The sequence below is a fragment of the Panthera uncia genome, assembly GCF_023721935.1.
Source record: "Panthera uncia isolate 11264 chromosome C1 unlocalized genomic scaffold, Puncia_PCG_1.0 HiC_scaffold_3, whole genome shotgun sequence".
Taxonomy (NCBI): domain Eukaryota; kingdom Metazoa; phylum Chordata; class Mammalia; order Carnivora; family Felidae; genus Panthera; species Panthera uncia.
The window spans coordinates 21,194,770-21,218,260 of record NW_026057584.1 but is presented as its reverse complement, the minus strand read 5'-3'; the positions used below and the strand labels follow the sequence as shown (position 1 = coordinate 21,218,260).

Sequence of the window (23,491 nt, the reverse complement as noted above, 5' to 3'; positions counted from 1 at the left end):
CCTCCATGCATTTGCCACTTCATACTCCTCAGGTCTGATGTCATTGAGATAGATGACCAATGTGATATTCTGCAGAATGTCCACATGGTACCTGTCCCTTTGGATTATATTATAACAGAGGGTGGGACACTCTAGCTCTAGAGCAAGTCCATAAATGTATACTGTTGTCCATCTCAAATGAATGCAAACTCTTTCTGATCTGCCTTTCTGATGGGTGTGGAAAGAACATATTTGCCAGATCAATGGCCACATTCCAGGTAGCTGAGTCTGTTAATTTGTTCTTACAAAGATTCCACATCCAGCTCAGCAGCTACAATTAGGGCAACCACGTGATTGAGTCTTCAATACTCCACTTTCATTCTCTGGAATCCATCTAGTTTTCATAAGGGCTAGTATGGTAAATTAAATGGAGTTGTGGTCAAGACCAACACTCTAGAAACTTTTAGGTCTTTACAGGTAGTACTAATCTCTGCCATTTCCCAGGGATGCAATATTGATTTGGGTTTACTATTTTGGCCAGGGGATGGAGTAGTTTCAGAGGCCTCTACTAAGCTTTCCTACTAAGACGTTAGTTTTTAACCCACAGACCAAGAAATTAATGGTGGTCTTGCCAAGTCCCAAATACATTCAACCCAATAACTTATTCTGGAAGTGGAGAGATAGATCCATGGAATCAATAGACCTACTGTGGGCTAGACCTAAGATAGGACTCTATAAATCCCATATGCCCCCATTCTAAAAAGCACACTATTATGATACTCTAGTCCCTGAGCATCAGTGTCATCTTGCACGTTGTGTCCCACATCCTCAGAGTGTTTTTGTACACTTCCTTCCCCGGTGTACAGTAAATCTAGGTAAATAACCACAGGTCCCTTTGAGGAAGGACTAGGGGAAACATTGCCATATATACTTGGAGTGGTGTTGCAAAGTCCCCCTTCTTGGGGATCCAGACTTTCCTTCAGTCAGTAGTTTTTGGTCTGGAAGATAGCCAAGGTCTGGAAACGTGGCAAGAGATCATAACTTTTTGTTGGGGTTGGCTGTGCCCTACCTATCTCCGGGTCATCCATCCTTGAGCTCTTTTGATGGCATAGGTTGAGCAATATTCTTATTGGCTACCCATCTATTCTGCCCATAGGGACATTATGTTCTATTAACCATCTCCAACCCTCTCCGCAGGTACCTCTCCGACCTGGCCCCTCATTATGGTAACTGTGCGCACTTCGCTTCTGTGCCACCGGGCCCCTCTTCATCCATCCCCGTTGCTATCAGTGAGCCCACTTCTGGAACAGCATCTGGACTACAGGCCTACCACTGGGCTTCTCAGTGATGCTGGTGCCCCCTCACCACGGTCAGTATGTCCACGGTGGTTTCCTGGGTGGCCTTCCACGTTTAAGGAAGCATAAATACTTTATTGTTTACTGCAAGAATATCCGTTAACCAGGATATCCATCAATTCCTGATGTGCAAATTACAGAGATTTCCCTCTGGTGCACATTAAAATAAATAACTTTTAATGTGGAAATTCCCATTCATCTACCACCTTAAATCACTGTACATACACAGATGAACATTTGAGAAGTACTTTGCTGGCCACCAGGGAGACATTTCAACAGTAGGAAAACCCTCCAGCCACCTGCACATCTGTGGATCTGGGTCCTGCTGAACACCGTGTCAGTTCTGGAACGCTACCCCAGTCACCCTTGAGCCTGTCATGTACTTCGATGTCCCCTAGACTTGAGCACAGATTTGCCCCCTTGAATGACTTTAGGATGAGGGAAGGTCCTTAAATCCATTTGCCTATCAGTTTCTTTACCCTTTAATTTAAAGGGATTATGGAAAGAATTATCTGTTCCTTATTTCTTGGAACTATAACACACATCCAACTGAAAAGTAAACGGAAAAACTTTTTAATTCCTTCCAAGGAAAATGTCCTGGATAACTCCATGTTTTTTATAATCATAGGTACATTCTCATCCTTCCTTACTCGTTCATTACCAAAAACAAAGACAATGATGACAATTTATTCTTCATAGATGCAAACATCTCATCAAAAAAGGCAGAAGGGCAAAACACAAATTATGAGGACAGAAATGAAAACAATACAATTTTCAAAGATTTTTGTTCATTTTTGTTTTTATTTGTTTATTTCACTGTTTATATGTTTATCTCGCGAGAGCCTACAGAAGTGAGGGAAATTATCTGCAGGCTAATTTTAAACAACACAAGAGAGAGATTAAGCATTAGATATAAAAAATAAAACTTTTAGCTTAGTTGCTAAACTAGAAAGAATCTTCCTGAAACATGTCAGTTAATCTGGTCTACAATGCATTAATAAATGGAGAACGTGTGTCTCCTCTAACAGATACTTCAAACATTGTGTGCACTACCGAAAGAGCTAATCAGAAAGTTTTCAAGTCATGATCCCCTGGACAGACTAATTCAAGTTCCTTTTCACCTGAAGTTAGAAGAGCAAAGTCTGTAAAAGTAAAAATATCGCCATTGTTCTCAGCAATCTATGGGTAAATCCTACAGGTTCTGAAAGTCTTTTCAATAACATGAACCATGATTTCCTGGCAACCTCCTTGCTTAAGTGGCAAGTAACGTTTGAGGCTGGACTTCTCAGCCTGTGGCTAGAAGCAAGCTGTAATTCAGCACTGCTCCATCTTGGAAATCCTCTTCTGAATGGAAGAAAGTACAGCAATGACCTTCTTCCGTGCAATATTGCCTGCAGACGCAGAGACACAAGTCTGTGCTAAAGGTCACTGGGCAGGTACAACTCTCAGCCAAGACGCCAGAAACAGATTAAAGAGAAGAGAAGGAAGTGGAGGTCAAACATTCCAGTGTACAGATGCTATTCCAGATAAAATATCAAGGGCTTGGGGTCTAGAAATGGATAGTATGCAAAAATGAGGTAACCAGGTATTGCTAATATTCAGAATTTAAGACGCGTGTCCCACAACTGAAGACAGAGCTGAAGGAAGCTCTGCCTGGGATCGATCTATTTGGAACTCCCTTCTGAGCAGCACTCTTAGATATTCCCATCATCTACCGTATCTAAACCTCTGAATACATAACTCATATTCAAAATGATGCCTCTGACACCTCCAAGGTCCTGGAGGATCTTCCAAATCCAAGAAAGGTCACATAATGCCCGGCGTTATTTTGGCATTAGCCTATATTATATAATAATTATTTAAAATTCAGTAATCCATATTTGGGCTCAACAATAGCTCTATCAATCTTATTGTTTTCCTAACTAGAGCACCCCATTCCCCCAATAGGCTTGGTGACAAGAGTTTATTGTACAACCAAAACCCAAATGGGGACAATGGGCTCTTGAAATCCAATCCCCCATGAGGAAATATCACCCTAACTCCCTGATGCAAGATCACCAGGCTGTTTGAATGCAACCTGAATTTTTCCTACAGTGGCATCCTCATGAAGACCAGATATCCAAATCCCTAGTTTTTTATAGGATTTAGAATCATTTTTCACTTAACTGGCCCTCCACGTGCTTACGGTCTCCTGTATGCATTTGTCCCACTTGGGCTGGCTGTTGTGTCCCCGTGGGGGAATCCCAGCTCTGCCTCCCAGCCTCTCCTTTAGGGACTTGGAAATGGAAGGTAGTGCAGTTCTTTCTGGCCATCTGCCAGGTTTGGGACCCCAGGTTTCTTGGGATAAGTTCGACTGGCAATTTTAAAGAACTCTTCTGCTGCATCAAGAGCAATAAGACGGTCCTGCCAAAGATTTAAAAATACAAATGTTGTCAAGATGGGAACGAAGCCACGTCAATGGGAAAACAATCTAAACACGACCATACACCCAGCCTAGAAATAATCATGGGCAAGCAAAACACATCTTAAATTTTTCTCAACAAATTTAGAGATATCCCTTCACCCTTTGCTTACATTATTCAAGAAACACTCTACATTCTTAGCACCCTTTCAAACCCTTTGTTAATCTTAGGTTATGTAAACAATGTTTCTTGAATCTCTTTGACCTACAAGTGATTCAAAAAGCTGACTACATAGCAGAATTAGCTGGAAAGTACAGATTCTTTTTTTTTTTTTTTAATTTTTTAACGTTTACTCATTTTAGAGAGAGACAGAACCTGAGCAGGGTAGAGGCAGAGAGAGAGACACACACACACAGAATTGGAAGCAGGCTCCAGGCTCTGAGCGGTCAGCACAGAGCCCGACCTGGGGACCAAACCCACAAACCGTGAGATCACGACCTGAGCCAAAGTCAGACGCTCAACTGACTGAGCCACCCAGGTGCCCCTATAAAGTACAGATTCTTTGAGCCACAACCAAGCCTTAATACGTCTGAGTGCAATCCAGAAATCTGCACGTGTAAAGCCCTTCCTGTGGTTCTGATGTAGCTAGACCCTGGAAACCCGTTCACGACATGCCAGCCTCATCTGCCAGCTCAAACTGGGTATTGCCGGCAGTGCTGGAATAAAAAATTTTTAAAAACACATAAAATAACAAAATAAAAATAAAAAATAAAATAAAACAAGATAAAATGCATAAAAATAAAATTAAAATTAAAAAATACACATAAAAAAATCACACCCACTTGGGGCGCCTGGGCAGCTAAGTTGGTTAAGCGTCCGACTTCAGCCAAAGACATGATCTCACCCTTCCCGAGTTCGAGCCCTGAGTCGGGTTCTGTGCTGACAGCTCAGAGCCTGGAGCCTGTTTCGGATTCTGTGTCTCCCTCTCTCTCTCTGCCCCACTCACACTCTAGCTCTCTCAAAAATAAACATTATTTTTTTTTTTTTTAAATCACATCCACTTGGGATGCCTGGGTGGCTCACTTGGTTGAGTGTCCGACTCTTCATTTTGGCTCAGGTCATGATCTCAAGGTTCAGTTCTTAGGATGGAGCCCCAAGTCAGGCTCCGTGCTGACAGTTGAATCCCTTCTTAAGATTCTTTCTCTCTGCCTCTCTCTCTGCCCCTTCCCTGCTCACATTCTCTCTCTCAAAATAAATAAACTTTAATATACATATATATATATATATATATATATATATATATATCTCCACTTACCACAACAAAGAGATATCTCTCCGAGAGCTCCCAACTTGCTGGAAAAATATTGGTTTCCTCGGCCAATCTTAACAATATCTCCCGAGCTTTCCTTGTGTTTTTGGAATCACTGATGGTGCTGAGTTTCGTCACTGACAACAAAGAGTCTGCTTCCTTTTGAAAACCTGTGGGGAAAAAAAACTTATCCCTCGTGTAAAAGCAGTCACAGGACACGGTGGTCCTGCAGGAGATTAAGAAGGCACCCAAATGTGGGTTCCAAACACACAGCGGAAGCCAAGGCACCTCTCCATGTGCTACTTTCCAGGTCAGTATGATCAGCGGGGTCTTTTTTTTTTTTTTAAATTTTTTTTTTAACGTTTATTTATTTTTGAGACAGAGAGAGACAGAGCATGAACAGGGGAGGGGCAGAGAGAGAGGGAGACACAGAATCGGAAACAGGCTCCAGGCTCTGAGCTGTCAGCACAGAGCCCGATGCGGGGCTCGAACTCACGGACCATGAGATCATGACCTGAGCTGAAGTCGGACGCTTAACTGACCAAGCCACCCAGGCACCCCAATCAGCGGGGTCTTTAATTAAAGCTCATTTGAGGTTTCTTCTTGTTTAATTTTCTTCCTTAGCTTTTGCCTCAGAGGTAAGCCTCAGTTTGCTGGCTGCCTTTTTTTTAATTATTATTTTGTGATTGAAATCCTCCCTCCCAGTCCCTGCTCTGCACCTACCTGCCTTCACAGTTTGAGAGCTACAAAGTGGCCCCCACCTCCAGGCCTCCTCTTCCCCAAGTCCTGATTCCCTTCCCCGGGGAAATAGGGTTGCCTGGTTAAAATTACTTACCCAAAATATGAAAGACTCAGCAATTTATACCCTCCTGGAGTAACTAAAAAGGAGACAATTAACTCCCAATAATATTGGGTCAATTAAGAGGGCTAGAGGTCCAGCCCATCCCACTATATCCCAATAAAGCAATAGGGTAAGCAACTGGGTACACCATGCTTGAAAAGTTATGACGCCAAAGTGAGTGTCATGGTCTCTTTCAAGGCAGAAGGATTAGGGACTTCAAAACTGATAAATTCACTTTTTATTTTTTAAAGTTTATTTATTTTGGGGGGAGGGGAGGCAGAGAGAGATACATGTTTATAGGATCATGACCCTGGCAGAATTAACAAAGTCAATACCCAACATCTGCTCTGATGCCACAGGTGTTTATCTGAACTCTGAAGATTTTCTACCTTTTAGTCCTTCTGTAAGTCTACACTGAGTTTTGCTGTCTCTCCTGCAAACAATATTTCTTCCCACCTGCCTCATCTTACAAAGCTACTGCTAATCGCCCAACCACGCTCATCTAATTCAATGACATAATCTAATCTAATCATAATCATAATCTAATGCCAAAAGCATACAATGACCTCTAATTCAATGACACAATCTAATCTAATCATGATCCTAATCTAATGCCAAAAACATTCAGTGGTAGTGCCCACACGACTCCCCTGTCCTATGATACTCCATTCTGAGGACAGATGGCATAACGCATGGCAAACTATGTCCTCAGGACATCGGTTGGTGTAACCGAAACATCAGATGCTTATGCTTGAGGATACAAGGCGGATAGGATTGGGAAAATAATTAGTACACAGTAGCTTTAACCAGCCAGTTATCAATATGACTTTTATAAAAACCATGCAGAAGAAAGGGAAGAGGAATGATCACCACTAGGTATTTCTACCATGTCATAATCACTTCTGGACTCACCTAAATCTTCTAAAATGCGTTTCCACCTATTCCTCACTTCCCTTCGAATCTGTCGCAGGGTGTAGATATCATAGTTGAGTTTTTGCCACTCCTGTAGGAAAATAAAAATTCAGTTTTATTTTTACCCTTTGGCCTACGCTGCTAAGTCTCAAACATACGCTAGAGACGTGTGTGGCTCTCCTCTTCACTAAGCATCAAAACCTTTCTTATTATTCTTTAATTTTTTAAGTGTATTTACTTATTTTGAGAGAGAGAGACAGAGAAAGCAATAAGGGGAGGGGCAGAGAGAGAGAATCCCAAGCAGGCTGACAGCATGGAGCCCCACACGGGGCTCGAATTCACAAACCGAGAGATCATGACCTGAACCAAAACCAAGAATCGGACGCTTAACGGACTGAGCCACCCTTTCTAAGAGGAGAAAGGTGCTCCTTCAAAACCGTTCTAAAAGGAGAAAAGGACACGGGTGAGAAGAGAGTCAAGAGGAATCCGTCAGCTACCAATTCTGGGGAATGCGCTGTAGTGGGTGATATGACATACTGTATACATAAATGATCCTAATTAAATTCCTCACCATTGCCTGGTCTCTCAGTTGCAGTGATCTTGCCTGTAAAGTGGGGATAACAATAGTGATGATTTCATTCAACACTTATAAGATTAAAGGTATGTAAAAGCACAATGTCTGCACACAGTGAGCACCCAATAAAATCTCTGTATGACTAGAGCCATTTTGTACATGAACAAACTAAGGCCCACGAGTTGGTACTTGAATCCAGGTCTGACTCCACAGTTCATGAGAAAAATGACACATACAAAGAATTTATTTCTTCCTTTATTATCAGAATAAAGTAGACGCGGGAATCCCAGGCATCTTTTTTTTTTTTTTTAATTTTTTTTTTTCAACATTTTTTATTTATTTTTGGGACAGAGAGAGACAGAGCATGAACGGGGGAGGGGCAGAGAGAGAGGGAGACACAGAATCGGAAACAGGCTCCAGGCTCCGAGCCATCAGCCCAGAGCCTGACGCGGGGCTCGAACTCACGGACCGCGAGATCGTGACCTGGCTGAAGTCGGACGCTTAACCGACTGCGCCACCCAGGCGCCCCAATCCCAGGCATCTTGATTTCACCGTATCTCAGCATTGCTCTCTTTCCCTTACATTCCATGACAGGGTGGATCTTTCCAGCATTCAGCAGAATGATTAAAAAACTCTCATTCTGAAAACTTCCATCTTATGGGCAGTGGGCCAGCATGTTGGTCCCAAAAGAGAACTTGAATCTTTCAGGAGTATTAGAATCTTTATTAAGCTAAGTGTTTCTTTTAAATATCATGGAAATTTATTTTTAAGGAGCCTTATCGATACAGAACAGTCATCTTATAGCGTATACCTTTTCCTTTTAGCAAAAACATTCACCACACAGCTATTCTAACCACAGCTTAAAAGAACATCATTCTTAATGTTCAATTTAAGACTCAAGTATGTGATATTCTGACTCGTCTAACTGCACATTTCAATGATGCCACTATTTCCCTATCACGTTCCCTTCAAGGCTGGCCTTGCTCATTGCTAATCAACTTTCTTGACTGGTTAAGATAAATTGATTTAGCTGCCATTCCCAAATATTTATAGATCCCACTTTGAAAACGAAAAGCCAGCAAAATAAAGAGTGTTTTGTGATGACTGCATCTTAGATCTTGTAGCTAGGGATATGCCAACAAAAGGGCATAGGATTTCAGCTATCCCCTACTGGAAACAGTAAGGGGTGAATTTGAGTACTTTTTCCTGGCCCCCTTCTATTTTTTTTTTTTTTTTTTTTGACTGAAGGAGTGTATGTACATATGTGGGCAAGACTCTGTGGCAACTGGGGTCAGGGATAAAGTCTGTGACCCTGGAAGAAAGCAAGGTTAACTGGGTCATCTCAGAAATATGAAACCCTCACCTCACCTTTAGCATCATGTTAAATCCCATGATATACATAATCCCTACAGAGTAGAGTGTATAAATTGTGGGGGGGGGGGGGAGAAACTCAAGTATTGTCATTTTCATTAGATGGGCCTCAATGTACCAAAGTGGCCATTCAGTATATAGCATCTTGGAAAAGAACATGGGTGCTGGAGCCATACTGCCCAGGTTTGGGTCCCAGCTCCATTATTTATTAACAGGCTGACTTTGGGCAAATACGAAACCACGTATGATGGCCTTGTATGCATAGAGGGATAATAATGCTACCTACCTCATAGGCTTATTCTGAGGATCCAATGTGTTAAATGCAAGCCCTAAAGGTGGAGTTTGGTGCCCATTCTCCTCCAAATCACAATTAAGAAACAATCCTCCAGGACTCAGGATGACTTCTTTTGTGCGGATTGAGGATACACACATTCTATTGTACGGTATCTCATTTGCGAGGACCTCCAGAAGTAAAATTTCTCTGCTCTTAGCAGCAGGTACAGCTTTACTTTTCCTGAAAACTGTTGCATCATTCTGGACATTGTGAATTTTATAACTCATCAGTCTCCAATGGGTGAAAATACAGAGTCCTTTCATGGAAAATTGATAGGATTTCATATGCATTTTTCAATGACCGAAATTTCGAGCTACTCTTTATGTCTTTATTCATGTTTTGGTTTTATCCCTCATTTTCTGATCTGCGCTCTCTCACTGTCTTTTCATGTGAGTTGCTTAGGTCCTTTTTGATGGAAAGAAGACCGTAAATAAATAAACTATTATACAGAGCAGCGTCGCACTGATTCTCAAGAAAACGGACCCTCCTTCAGTGGAAAGTGATGAGATTCTCAGTCACACTTGATTGGCGAGACCCTACATGATGGATCCTCAGACCTCAAATTATGAATCAAACCACTAGGTGGCTTCATTAACTTGTGATTCAAGGTCTCAGAGGCATTTTCTCATCCTAGGCTGATGCCTTAGAACTTATTTCCTCAACTCAATGTGGCCAGATCTTTGTTTTCAGAGACCCAGCATCACGGGGTCATCCAAGCTTCAGACTTTTTTTTTTTTTTTTAATATTTTTATTTATTTTTGAGACAGAGACAGAGCATGAGCAGGGGAGGGGCAGAGAGAGAGGGAGACACAGAATCCGAAGCAGGCTCCAGGTTCTGAGCTGTCAGCACAGAGCCCGACGCGGGGCTCGAACTCACAGACTGAGGTCATGACCTGAGCTGAAGTCGGACGCTTAACCGACTGAGCCACCCAGGCGCCCCCAGACTTTTTTTTTTTTAACTTTTCTCTTCTTGCTGTCCATCTGTCAACTATTTTGCTATTCCTAAATGCCAATACTTAATGTCACCCGAATTCATTCTGTTTCAGCGTCTGTTACTCTGATAAGTGTTTGACGGAGAAGCAACACTGTGACATTGAAATATCTGCTAAGGACGGATCCATACACGATGCATCAACTAACTTACACATGGTAGGTGCTTGTGAAGATTAATGGAATGAAACCCTACATTTCATATATATGTATTATTACTGCCTTCTTTTGACAGAAGAGTCATGGATAATCACATACGAAAGTATCTGGAAGTTCTGTGCAAAATTTAAAGTTCTAAAACCAGTAGAAGCATGGGTAGGGTTTTATCTAAGAATTGGCTTTTGATAAAATAAATGATAAGAGAGGAATTTGAATTTGTCTTTAACATATGAACCCAGGGGCGCCTGGGTGGCTCAGTCTGTTAAGCATCTGACTCTTGATTTCAGCTCAATTCATTATCTCAAAATTCATGAGATTGAGCCCCGCTTGGGGCTCCCTGATGGCTCAGAGGCTGCCTGCTTGGGATTCTCTCTCTCCCTCTCACTCTGTCCCTGCCCCACTCACAATCTCTCTCTCTCTCTCAAAATAAACAAACTTGAAAAAAAAAAATATGACTCCAAAAAACGAATCTAAATCTAAATGCTACAAATGGTGATACACAAAATCTTACTCACAACTAAAAAAAACTCACCAACTCCCTGGTACTAGAGATAAGCAAGTCTCATGGTGTCCGTCTACAATTTTAACTCGTCACAATGTGTTTTCAGATAAATAACTCAAAATTAACAAAGATCAATTAAATCTTCTTCACAAGTGAGCTGAAATTCAAATCCACTAGACATCAAAAGTTGAAGTCTTATTTTCTAAAATAGTCTTTTGTTTGTCTTCTCATAAAATCGGATGTAATATGTTGTGCTCGTCAGTGGTCAGAAACTTTAACAATAAGTAAATTAGCAAAGGCGTAATAAGAGAAATAGCACAAAATGGATTTCATAAGACACTTGGGAGCCAAGTCCAAGTGAAAGACATGTGATTGAAGCGAGTAACTGAAGGTGCTCAAAGCAGATTCTTGATGAGTCTCTCCTCTCTGGTTGTTGGCCCATCAGATTCGAGCCAGATAAGAAGGCTGAGGCAGAACAAAGGTCAGTCTCCTGCAGCCATCAACAGCCAGCACACCTCCAGATTTCACTCCCATGAGCTCGGCCTGACCTTGAGTTCTGACAGAAGCTCTCAGGGTCATTTCCTCATGCACAAAACAAAAACCGTTCATTCTCATCCGTACCATATTACTGTGAGGTTGTGGACGAATGGGACAGTTTAAAAGTATTTCACAGTTCTTTCTAAAAAAAGGTGATTTATACATGTAGAGAAATGTACTCTAATAAGAGGCTACATATATTTTAAGTCATCTTAAACTCAGGCACAATTTCAAAAGTATCAACTTATTTTTTTAATGTTTATTTATTTATTTTGAGAAAGAGAGAGAGAAGCAAGAGCATGTGTGAATGGGAGAGAGGCAGAGAGAGGGGGAGAGGGAGAATCCCAAGCAGGCTCCACGCTGTCAGCACAGAGCCCAATGTAAGGGCTGGATCCCATGAACCATGAGATCATGACCTGAGCTGAGATCAAGTCAGACACTCAACTGACTGAGCCATTCAAGCACTCCAGCTTATAATTAGTTATAAAAAGAATAGAATCACATAGAAGTAAAAACTCAAAGAGGGGCACCTTGGTGGCTCAGTCAGTTAAGCGTCCGACTTTGGCTCAGGTCATGATCCCGCGGTTTGTGAGTTCAAGCCCCGCATCAGGCTCTGTGCTGCCAGCTGAGAGCCCGGAGCCTGCTTCTGATTCTGTGTCTCCCTCTCTTTCTGCCCCTCCCCTACCCATGCTCTATCTCTCTCTCAAAAATAAATAAGCATTAAAAAAAAAAAAAGAAAGAAACAAAAACTCAAAGAGGACATAACGGTCTAAAATGAAAACTAAAAGTTTTCTTTCCCATCCTGTTTCTTGTCTATTCCTCAGTAACCACTTCTTCCTCCTCCTTCCCCTCCCCCTTCTTGTTCTCCTTCCTCTTCCTACTCCTCCTCTTCATCTCCTACACTGGTAGCTACTTCCATAACTCCAAATATTAGGCTTACATTTTCAATTTCTCATGTATAAACTTTAAACTTTCTTTGTACTGTCTGCTATAGACAATGAGTAATTTAGTTTCTCCGTCTCTCTCTCTCTCTCTCTCTCTCTCTCTCTCTCTCTCTCCTTCCAGATCATTCTCTAACTTGACTTTTTGACCATCTGGTATAGACAAACACAAAATTATAATAGGTATATATATATTTGTTTTACAGAAAATGGGCCCCTAAAGATTTACAATATTTTGTAATGCTGTATTGCATTAATCCAAATACTGATCAAAAAGAAGTGATAATCTCTGTCCTCTGTACAGAACTACTGGGGAAATGCCCAAAGAGGCATTTTGTCAAACGGCGGCACAGCCAGGAGAGTAACCAAGATGAGATGAGGTGAGGTGTTTGGAAACCAAGTCGTGGTGGCCTGGCTGACGGATCTGCAAACTAGGGGGCTTTGGGAGTATGTGATAGCATCCTTCAAGCTTAAGCAGTTGCCATAAGGTAGAAAGATTCCTTTTCTTTTCTCTATATACACTCAAAATGCAGGACTAAGACTAACAGGTAGAAGCCCCAAGAAGGAAGATCAAAGTAAGAAGAAACTTTCTATTCAGAATGAAGTCTTTGTAAGATAATGAGCCCTTCATCATGGGACCTCTAAGGGATAATTTCTATAAGAAATAGACCACCGGTGACACTTGAACAGCTCAGGGATTAGGAGTGCCAACCTCCTCAGCAGTCAAAAATCCATGTATCACTTTGATTCCCCCAAAACTGACCTACTAATAGCTTCCTACTGACTAGAAGCCTTACTGATAAGATAAACCATCGATTACCACACACTTGGCATGTTATATGTATTATGTAGGGTATTCTTATAATAAAGTAAGCCAGAGAAAAGAAAACATTATTAAAATAGAAGAAAATACATTTACAGTACTGCACTGCATTTATTGAAAAAATCCCTTAGATAAGTGGACCTGTGCAATTCAAACTCATGTTGTCCCTGGGCCAACTGTATATAATTTTAAATTTCTAGAAATAGAATTTCTATAGGCTCGTTTGATGTAATATTTTTTCCTACATCAACTGACAAAATCCAAAAGGATTTGAAGGCATTTATAAAAAAACAGAGATAGATAGATAGATAGATAGATAGATAAGTAGATAGATAGAATGTTTATAGAGCACTTACTTCTTCCCAGGCATTACTCTAAGCTCTTTACATGGTTTATTCAGGTAATTCTCATAACATGTGTTACTCTGGGCAATGCATATTATTATACATCTCAAGAATGAGGAAACTGAGGTAACTTGCCCGAGTGCATACTAGTAAGTGAAACCTGAGACTTCACATCCTGGCTTGTGGCTGTGGGGCCAATGCACTTAGCCACTGTCCACATTACCCTCTAAAACAGGAAGGGAGGGCTGAGTGGCCAGGTGGGAAGGGAGAGAAGGAAGTAGAGGCAGAGAACAAAAGAACAGCTGATAAGAGAAGAAACCAACCTGAAGCCACAGCAGCTGTGCCTGAGGAGGAACCAAGAAAACACGATCGAAGTCTTGGGAGAGAACTTTTCGACAAAGTTTTCCCAGGTTCTAGCCAAGAAGGCTACCAAACCCAAGAACATCTTTTCCAAGGGTTGGCTTCCTGGGACTTAATGCTCTGGTCCTTCCTTTGGGGACTTCAGTTCTGTCTCCTGTCCGGAGAACAAGCGGAAAGGAGCTCAACCCCCTCCCACTTTCCCCCACCCTTTCTTCCCCACACTCCCTCCTGTCCCCCTCGTTCCCATGTCCTCTCTGAGGAGGGAGACAAAGACAAAATCGTCCCCTCCAAGGCGCGTGGAGGCGAGTGGTGAGGGGTAGCCCAAGCTGCAAAGGTTTGAGATTCTGAGGACCAAGGAGAAAAGGTCAATATTTTGGCCTGAACGGTGTCTGTCTGCAACAGAGTGAAACTCCCCATACTTTTCTGAAACTATGCTTCAGGCTCCAAGACTGAGGAAAACCCTAAGTGTCTCAGACTGACCAGAGGTACTTCCCCTGCTCCTCTCCCTTGCTGCCCCACCTCTCAGTCTGAAAGGAAGCCAGCCACATTATCCCCCCTTCCTTGGAAAAGTCCCTGGAGAGCATGCAGCCCTCTTCTGCCACACTTGCAGGATTACAGGGTTACAAGGGTGCCTGATTCAGAATCCCAGCCACGTCCTCCCCAGAGCTCACATGACAGACGGCTGGTTCAACGCACTCATGTGACGGGCTTCCTCCTCCCAGAGTTAACCAGCAGGCAGCTTTAAACAGACACCCAAAAGCTTGGCCTCATGTGCCACATCCAGGAAAAAGGATTTTAGAAGGAACCGGCTCACTCTTCTTAAAAGGACAGCTGGGTCACTGACGCAAGCAGCCCCTGTACCCCGCTGGCTTCCTCAAACTCCATCCCATTCCCCAGGCCCCTCCCTCACTGCCAGATGGCTCGGCCCAGGGAGCTTCCACTTGCTGTGGTCACTTCCTCATCCCCCACCCACTCACCAGCCCCGGGCAGTCGGCCCCCGTCAGATCCATTACCCACAGAAAGCGCTAAGGTGTTTTCCCCACCTTCTCATCTCACTAGTGACCAGTCAGGGGTGGCTCTTGTCCCCTCCCGTGGCCTTCGCCCTACCTAAAGCATGGATTCCTGATGGCCATCCCCTTGTAACATGCCTCTCCGGAGAAAGGGAAGAAGGAACGCACCTCTGAGAAGTGCCCACTCAGAGCAGGAGGAATGGACTCATCCACCAGCCTCCATCCTGATATTATCAAAGGTCCGGTATCTCCCTGGAGTCTGTAGCAGCAGGTCCGGGATTTGGGGTCTGCTGCCTCTAGAGTGCACCCCCCAGCTGATCTCCCTCCCCCCGCCCCCCTCCCTTTCCTTGGCAGCCTCCTCTTCTCCCTTTGCCTCTTCCTCCCTTGCCATTCTGCACCAAGGCTCTGTCTTGGGCCTTCTTCTCATCTCCATCTGCCCGGATGATTTCCCCCAGCACCTCAGCCCTGTAGGTTACTCCCAGTCTCCTACTTTTTCCTGACCCCAAGCCTCAGCTTCAAGTCTCTCCTGGCCCCTCCTCGGGCTGTCTACAGAACCCACGAGACTCCCTGCCAGCCTCCCCGAGGCAGCGCCCTCCCTCCCAGGCGCCAAGCCTGGTTCTCTGCTGCCCGCTCCCCTTCAGGCCAGCCCTCCCAATCCAAACCAGTCATCTGCTCCTGCTGATTTGCCCTCTGCCACACGATTCCCACCGCGTCAGCCTTAACTGGCCTGCATAGCTGCAAACTCACTGGGCCCTCTGCTTCCAGAAGCTAATGTCTCCCAACCAGCCGTCTTCAAGCGCTCTGCTCAAAAGCTTTGGTGGTGCCCCACCTCTTACTGAATAAAGCTGCAATCCAGATCAGGCTCGCCATGCTCTGACTATCCAGTCTCCTTTGGCCACATCCTGCCACACGTGTGAGCCCCTGCCACACGGGACCACCCGTCTATTCTTAAGCACACCTTGGACCTGGGTGCCTTTGACCACGTTCACTCACCTGCTCACCAAGCCATCTAAATCCTATTTACTCTTCAAGGTTTGGCTCCAATATCACCACCTTCAGAAGCCTTTGCCTTTCTTACCAATCGAAAGTAATTGTTTCATCTTTTGAAATTCCTCAGCCCCTTTATGAAAACTGTTGTAGAGATATTTATGGTATAGACATTGGTATAAAGGTATTTGCAATGTCCCCTTTGCTACTAGATTGTAGGGTCCTTGGGTACAGGAACCTGGATTCATCCCTATCTTACACAATTTTCTGTACACAGCAGTGCCCCATGGGGCTTCTGAATTCAAAGAAAAATGACAAATCGCATCAAAACTAAATTCTGCCAGTGACTCAGTGCCTATTTTAATCTAGAAACCGACACTAAATCTTATCAGAAAAAGTCACTTGGGTTCTCATCCATGCCTTTTGTGGACAAGGCTGGATTATATAACCAAGATATGTTGATTTCCCTATGTTTGGGAAATGATAAATTCGAGAACGGTGGAATTAAACAAAATAATCCAGTCACCTCTTCCATTCTGTGCCTGATCAAGCATTTGATATTTGAAAAGTTGTTTTCACGTATGTCTCTTTACATGATAACAGCTGTTAAGGCTGCCCTGATGTCAGGCTGCCTCCCAGGGACTCTCCAGGTGTTGTTCTGTCATCATCAAGTCCAGTGACAGTTTTATGGGGCCCTTTCTAGCCACATGTTAAGAGAGGCTCTGGGAGTTTAAGTAACTCAGTTGAGATCCCACAGCTCTTAGGAGGAGAACCTAACATTTAAACTCAAGTCTGTCTGACTCTATAACCCATGCTCTTCCTGGTATCCTATGCTGCCACTCAATTAGGCCCAAGTTTAGCCAGCTACATTGTCCTTTCCGGTCACCAGTATGGCAACTGGGACCCAAAGAAAGAAATGGAACATAACATGCAGAGACTTCCATTCCAAACATGGCTTTCGGCACGGCCGCCCAAGTCCAGGATACACCAGAGGCCGCCTCCTCTGTCTCAGTCTACCCCTTGTCGACACACTCCTCGATGCCCTGCAGCCAGAGGAGAGATCATGCGACCAGATCCCAGGGCAAGGGTCAGGCTCAGGAGACCTGGGCAGGAAGGGAGGCCATGGTCGATTATACAGAGGAGCTTCCTTTAAACACAGCTGGTTCTGGATAGTGTCAAGGCCACCCACCCAGGAGGGGCATCCTCTTTCAGGACTATAAAAGCCTATTTTCTCCACCCACCAGATATGGTGTGTAAATGAGAAAGATAGGATTGTATTTCACTGTTCCTAGACATCCAGGCCGCTCATTAGCCCTCTGCCTCCACCTCGGCCCAAATGGCACAGGATCAAATGACAGAGCAGAGAAACTCAGCATAATAGAGGATAAACAACAGATGAGATGAACCTTAGAGGATGGGGTAGTAAGGAGTGGTGGCCAAGGAGGGCGCAGGGACCTGGCACTTAGGGCCTTGGGGGCTCCAGGGCCTGGAGGGGCCTCCAATGGCTCCCAACAGTGGCTGGCTTTATCGCTTCAGCCTGGACATCTCAACAGTCTGGAGCACTCACTCCAGGAAAGGTCTATTTGTACCTAGAGTCTACAGAAATGAGCCTTTTCAGCTGGGGAGGTCAGGGTCCCGTGCTATTATCTCTCTCCACGTTTGATCAGACCCACCTCTTTAGTGACATAAGAACAAAACTCTTGGTTTGTTACAGATTTGCATCTAGCTCTCCTCCCTACTGACCTTCCAGAGCTATCTACTTGCCCTTCTTCTGAATCCCAGGGAAAGCTGGGCCACAGTGGGGTTCACAATACCCCAGTCTAGGACCAGCCTGCTGGGCTGACCACTAGGCCCTGAGGCCACACCCCAGATGCTCTGATACTTAAAAGATAGTAAAGCAAACCTTTTCTAAGGTCTGGCAGTTTGGGCAGGCTGACTGTATATACCACTCAGAGTCTCAAACCCCTAACACCCATCCTGGAGTTACTGCTTGGAGCACCTTGGAAAGGGACATCCTTACCCTGGTTGCTAATGCTGTCCAACTGCAATGCTCATGTGTTTTGACCCAGAACTAAAACTAGAATTTTGACCTAGAACAAGTCACACGTAAATGCCAAGCAATGCCTTTCCAACTCTCCCTGTTTATTTTTATGCCACAGCTCCACTGGAGTTCTGGAATCAGACTGCTTTGCAGCCAGAAGCCCCTGACCTAATTCTTTATCTGGTTTTAACCAGATTAAGCCAAAGGCTAGCTCACAGCTCCTGCTGCCAAAGTCTGCCAGCAAAGCCATGAAACGAACTGGACTTCTGAGCAATGAGATTGCAAGTCAGTTTTGTCTAATTTGGGGGGTTCCAGCCCACTTCCGGCTTCAGAGTTAGGAGAAGGGCCAAACTCCGGATGTGATTTGGCTGATGCTGCCGGTGGGAAGAATCAGAGCATGGAGTTTGCATGTGACATTGTTATTCCTAATCAACTAGCTGGAACCAGCTCAGCGTTCTGCTGCTCTCATCACTGCAGGGGGGGGACCATTAGTTGCCGTCACCAAAAGCAAAGAATAATAAGTCTAAATTCCTGTTCATGGAGAGGAAAGGAGGACTTAAATTTCTGGCAAGGCAGAAATAACTAAATCATTCAATGACATTAAGCAGTGTACCCTTGAGGAAGGCTGCGTCTTCCAAGTACGGAGGCAAGGTTAGATTTAAGGATGGGTTGTCTGAATCCAGAGTCTAGAAGATACGCGCGATCCAGCTACCTTCAGCATCCAGCCCTGTGCTGTCCAATTCGGCAGCCAGCTGCCCTGCATGGCTAGTAAGCACTCTGAGAGCGGCTGGTCCGAATCGAGTGGCTAGTCTGTTCCTTCTATTGCTATTGTGTGTTTCAGTTTAACAAAGTGCTTTCCACCTACAATCTCAGTTAACTGATACCGACACCTACACAAATGTCCTATTACTTCTTAAGTACCTCCAAAGCGACAGAAAAGTAGATCATTTGACTAAATAAGACCCCAAAACTTTTACACAGCAAGGAAAGAAAATAATAACACAGAGGTAAGCAACATGCTGGGGAAGTGTTTGATACAAATAATAGCTAGGGGTTAACATAAGAAGAAAAATCACACTAGTGAACAAAGAGTCATCAAGAGAGAATTCACAGAAGGATCAATTGGGGAATAACACCTGCACTTTAAGAATTCTCAGTACAGTAATGAGTTTGGTGTTGCTGCTGTTGTCTAGCTAAATTATCCATTAAACATAAAACGAGAATGTCCAAGGCTGGGAAGGGTGTGAAGAAAGGGGCTCTTTCATTAAATTGAGAGTTACAGGGGCCCCTGGGGGCTCAGGTTGAGCTTCCAACCTCGGCTCAGGTCATGATCTCGCGGTTCATGAGTTCCAGCCCTGCATCGGGCTCTGCACTGACAGTTCACGGCCTGGAACTTGCTTCGGATTCTGTGTCTCCCTCGCTCTCTCTGCCCCTCCCCTGCTCGCTCTCTGTCTCTCTCTCTCAAAAATAAATAAACATTAAAAAAAAGGTTTTTGTAATTGAAAGTTATAAAATTGGTGTCATTTTATTTTTTTCACAAACAGTGACAACTATTTGGCAATATGTTTCAATATACATAAAAATGGGTAAAATATTTAATCTAAGAATTGCAGTTACAAGAGTCTGTCCTGAGGAAATAATCTCAAATACAAAAAATATCAGTGCAAATAATGTCCATGAAAGCACTAACTGGAAATGCAAAAAGGAGAAGACAAAAGACCTAAGATACATGAGTCATCAGTGTTAAGGCAGAAAATTTATTTATTATAATATACATTTTCAAGACAATTATATACATAATGTATGTTGTACATTTGTATATACATGCACATATATGTGTGTTGTATAAATATATGTATGTATACATATACATATAGTGTGTGTGTGTATATGTGTGTGTATATATATACACACACACACACACACATACATTGTTGTCTCAAAAAAAAAGAAGAAAAATGCAATAAAATAGTATACTAATATTTATCTCGGGGTAGAATTATGTATAGGTGATTTTTTTCTCCTATGTTTTCCAAATTTTCCACAATGGTTACATACTTCTTTTATAATCAGAACAGAGACTTTAAAATACCTAAGGAAGACTATTTTTACAGTTTCCTTTGTTAACCCCATCTAATTCTACTTACCTCCCAAAATGAAAAAGTCTAGTTATGGGTACTATTCTCATTTGAATTTATTTAGAGAAGTATTTACTATGTTCCGGATGACAACTGACAGACCCTACACAACTCATATGACTTCAAATGAATGCTGTCAAATTGAAAATCCTGTGGATAAATTTGCAAGCTCCTGTGTGTATGTGCGTGTTGTGATACTTAGGTGAAAACACTTGCTCCTGTGGGGCATTGACTCTGGGTTGCAGGATCTCTGCCAGCTTTCAAGAGGAGGAGGGAGACAGAAAGCAGGGGAACAGAGTGAGGACAAGGGCAGGTGTGTTGACAAAGAAGCCCCAGCAGAGTTGAGATTACCTGGGGGTGGCAGGCAGTCAGAGGAGCCAGGTAGAAACACAAGGAAGAGAAAGGAAGGGAAGAGAGAAATCAAGAAGTTATAATTCTTTTTTAAAAAGCAAAAGCAAATCCAAATGTTTCTCATTATTTTTTTAACCCAAACGTTTCTTATTGTAGGGGTAACTTTTTATAATTATTCTTCCTGCATACCTTATCACAAGGGACCCTACTAATAATTGTTCTTTATTTATTTGAAAGCTGTCAGCTTGTTTATTTCTCCCTGGCACTGAAACTTACCAGTCCTTTCCATCTTCCCCACCCCCAGAAGGAAGGGTTTTAGTTCTCCTTGGCACTGAAACTTATCAGTCCTTTCCATCTCCGCCCCCCCCCCCCACCCGCCCCCCGCAGAAGGAAGGGTTTAAAGCAGCTGGCCAGTGATCCGTTCACTCATTTGGGGGTGTGTGTGTGTGCGTGTGTTTTGGAGGAGAGGTACGCCCCCCAAAAAAAGAAAAGAAGACTAGTGACCCTGGCAGATGTCCCTAATTTCCTTATCAACCGAATTTCCTGGTAACTAGAGGTATGATATCTGCTAGGAGGAAGAAACTGTATCTATAGAATGCCCTTAGCAGTATATCTCTGGCCAAAGCATTTCTTACACTCAAGACACCCAACATCTTTGGGGTATTGCTCCCTGGAGCCATAAGCTACAAAATAATGAAGGGGTATAAAATGGAGCCCTTTCGCAACTTAAATGCTTTCCACGATGTGAGGTAACCCAGTGAACCTCATTTACACACATCTAGGACTGAGTCAGAGGTGCATGTCCTGTGGGGGAAGGGCATCCTAGGGTGACCTTCTCAATGAACCAGAATGCTCTCTGCTTCATCTGAACCTCTGGATTGCCTATGTCTTTGAAAGTATTAGCAAACCTCAATACTGGCTGGGTAAGATCTATGATCCACGTGACTCTGATTTGACAATCTATGATTTGCTCACCCCACCCCTCCCCCATCACTTGACTCGGAAGTTCTAATTTCTCCATATGTTCCTTGTATACTCTAGACCTCTAAGTTATTGATATCCTTTTTAAGACCTGGAACTGCAAACTAAACTACTGCCCTAATCACACCAAGCAGGTCTCCAGTATATTACAGCCCCATGAACACAACCCGAGTCCTACCGACCCTTTCACAAGAGGAAAAAGATGCTTACTCCCTTTGTCACCTGTCAGTGACAACACAGCCCCAGCAACACCTAGGAATTGTTATGCCAGTCCAAGCCCTACACAACTTTTTTCCTTATAATTCCAGACTCCCATTCACCATTCACTGCCCTCTTCTTATACCTCTCTAACCTTCAGCTTTGTCTCCAGGGCTGGCTCCCCAACTCAAGCGTTTGGGGGCTACTCTGACAAAGCCTCATGCATGATGTGATGCTACAGCCTGAAGGCAAAATAATCGCTCAGGCAGAAGCAGTCCTGTAATTGCCTGGAAACAAACTGGCTAACACTTTTGTTTATAATTATCCCAGTCTTTCCTGGCTATTACAGACACAGGGATGACCCTGTGCCAAGCCAATTAGGAAGCTGCCTCGTGAATCCTCAACTCGGCAGCCATTTCCAGTTGTCAAGACCTTGCCTTCTCAATATCTGCTTGGTTCGTCATCAACATGGCAGGCGTTAGTTAACTCAAGCAAAGCCCCTGACACAACTCCTGTGCAGTGGAAATCCCAGCATGGGAAGGGAAAACGGCGGTGTGCCATTAATCTACTACACATTCAATGTGTTTGGAAATTACAGTGTATTTTTTTAAATTGTGACTAATCTTACAGACAGGTCATTGTATAGTCATTTTCAAAAGGAAAAGAAAATCATCGGTAAATGAAAAATGTCTTGCACCCATAAATGAAAAGGCTAGAAGAGTCCTTCCGTTTCTAAAGAGGATCTCTTGCAAAGTATCACAAAGCAGGGCAGGGTCGGGGATGTCACAGGAAGTCTTCCTCAAAGCAGTTGGTTGTGTGCCCTTCATGTATGAAAAATTAAATCCACACAGGGGTGCCTGAGTGGCTCAGTCAGTGAAGCATCTGACTTTGGCTCAGGTCATGATCTCACGGTTCATGAGTCCCAGCCCCGTGTTGGGATTCTCTCTCTCTCCCTCTCTCTCCCTCTCCCCTGTTCTCTCAATCTCTCTCAAAAATAAATAAACTTTTAAAAAAAGAAAAAGTAAATTCACACAATCATTTGACCAAAGTCTACTGAGTGCTCAAACCAACGGCAAAGCTTGCATGATCTCAGGACAGGGGGTAAATGTTTTAGTGTTTACAAGACATGAGGCCTCTGCCACAACTAACTCAACTTGGTCAACGTAGCACTAAAGCAGCCAAAGACAATATGCAAACAAATGGACATGTTTGTGTTCTGATAAGCCTGGATTTGGCAAAACAAAACAAAAAAACCTGGATTTGGCCTGCGAGCCACAGTTTGCCTGAAATGTAGAGAAAAATGTGGCACGGAGAATCAAATCGCCCAGTTTTACTCTCCGAAATGTCCAACCCCCTCAGGTCATGATCTCACGGTTCGTGGGTTCAAGCCCCGCGTTGGGCTCTGTGCTGGCAGCATGGAGCCTGCTTGGGATTTTTTCTCTCCCTCTTTCTCTTAATCTGTGCCTCCCCACTCCTAAAAATAAAGAAACTAAAAAAAAAGAAAGAAAAGCAAAGGAAAGGAAAGGAAAGGAAAGGAAAGGAAAGGAAAGAAAAGAAAAGAAAAAAGAAAAGTCCAAAGCCCATTGCAAGCACAGTGCATGTATCTTGCTTAAAGGACATAAATGAAGTCTAGCTCCGTAAGACACAGGAGTAAGGGAATGCAACACTTAATGTTTCTTGGGCTAAAAGCCAAGTCACTGATCCATAGTTCACAGGCCTTTAAATATGGGGACTTTGAGGTCCTGTCCTTCATACCTCCCTCTAATAGACGGAAAAACAAACAAACAAACAAACAAACAGGCCCAGAGAGGTTGTGTGGTCTGCCAAAGGTCGCACAGCAAATGAGCAGTTCAGTCAGGAGACAGAGTTGGGCCTGAATCCCAGGAATCCTTTCTGTGGCACCACCCTCCTCTTCCTGCCCTATGAAATAAACATCTGCTTTCCTTTTTCACAACCGTTGTCAAAGCCCCGGGGTGACAGGGTAAAGTGGATGAGCTCTCAAATTTGTGCCGGCAGGAGAGTCTTTTTCCAAATGATAGCTCACATAGAACC

General features: G+C 43.6%; 1 protein-coding gene across 5 annotated transcripts in view; it reads right to left on the bottom strand.

Moving 5' to 3' along the window:
- Positions 1-1,966: 1,966 nt before the first annotated feature.
- The window catches only part of MREG (melanoregulin), a 61,693-nt gene continuing 40,168 nt past the window's right edge, over positions 1,967-23,491 (bottom strand). For 3 of the 5 annotated variants that reach the window (XM_049614947.1, XM_049614950.1, XM_049614945.1), the window contains 3 exons: positions 6,799-6,889; positions 5,052-5,215; positions 1,968-3,737 (listed from right to left, as the gene is read on the bottom strand). In XM_049614947.1, coding sequence (XP_049470904.1) covers positions 3,603-3,737; positions 5,052-5,215; positions 6,799-6,889 — 390 coding nt within the window. In that variant the 3' untranslated portion in view covers positions 1,968-3,602. Of the gene's footprint in view, positions 3,738-5,051; positions 5,216-6,798; positions 6,890-23,491 lie in introns of all 5 variants that reach the window. The other 2 variants (XM_049614951.1, XM_049614946.1) reach the window with 1 other exon arrangement.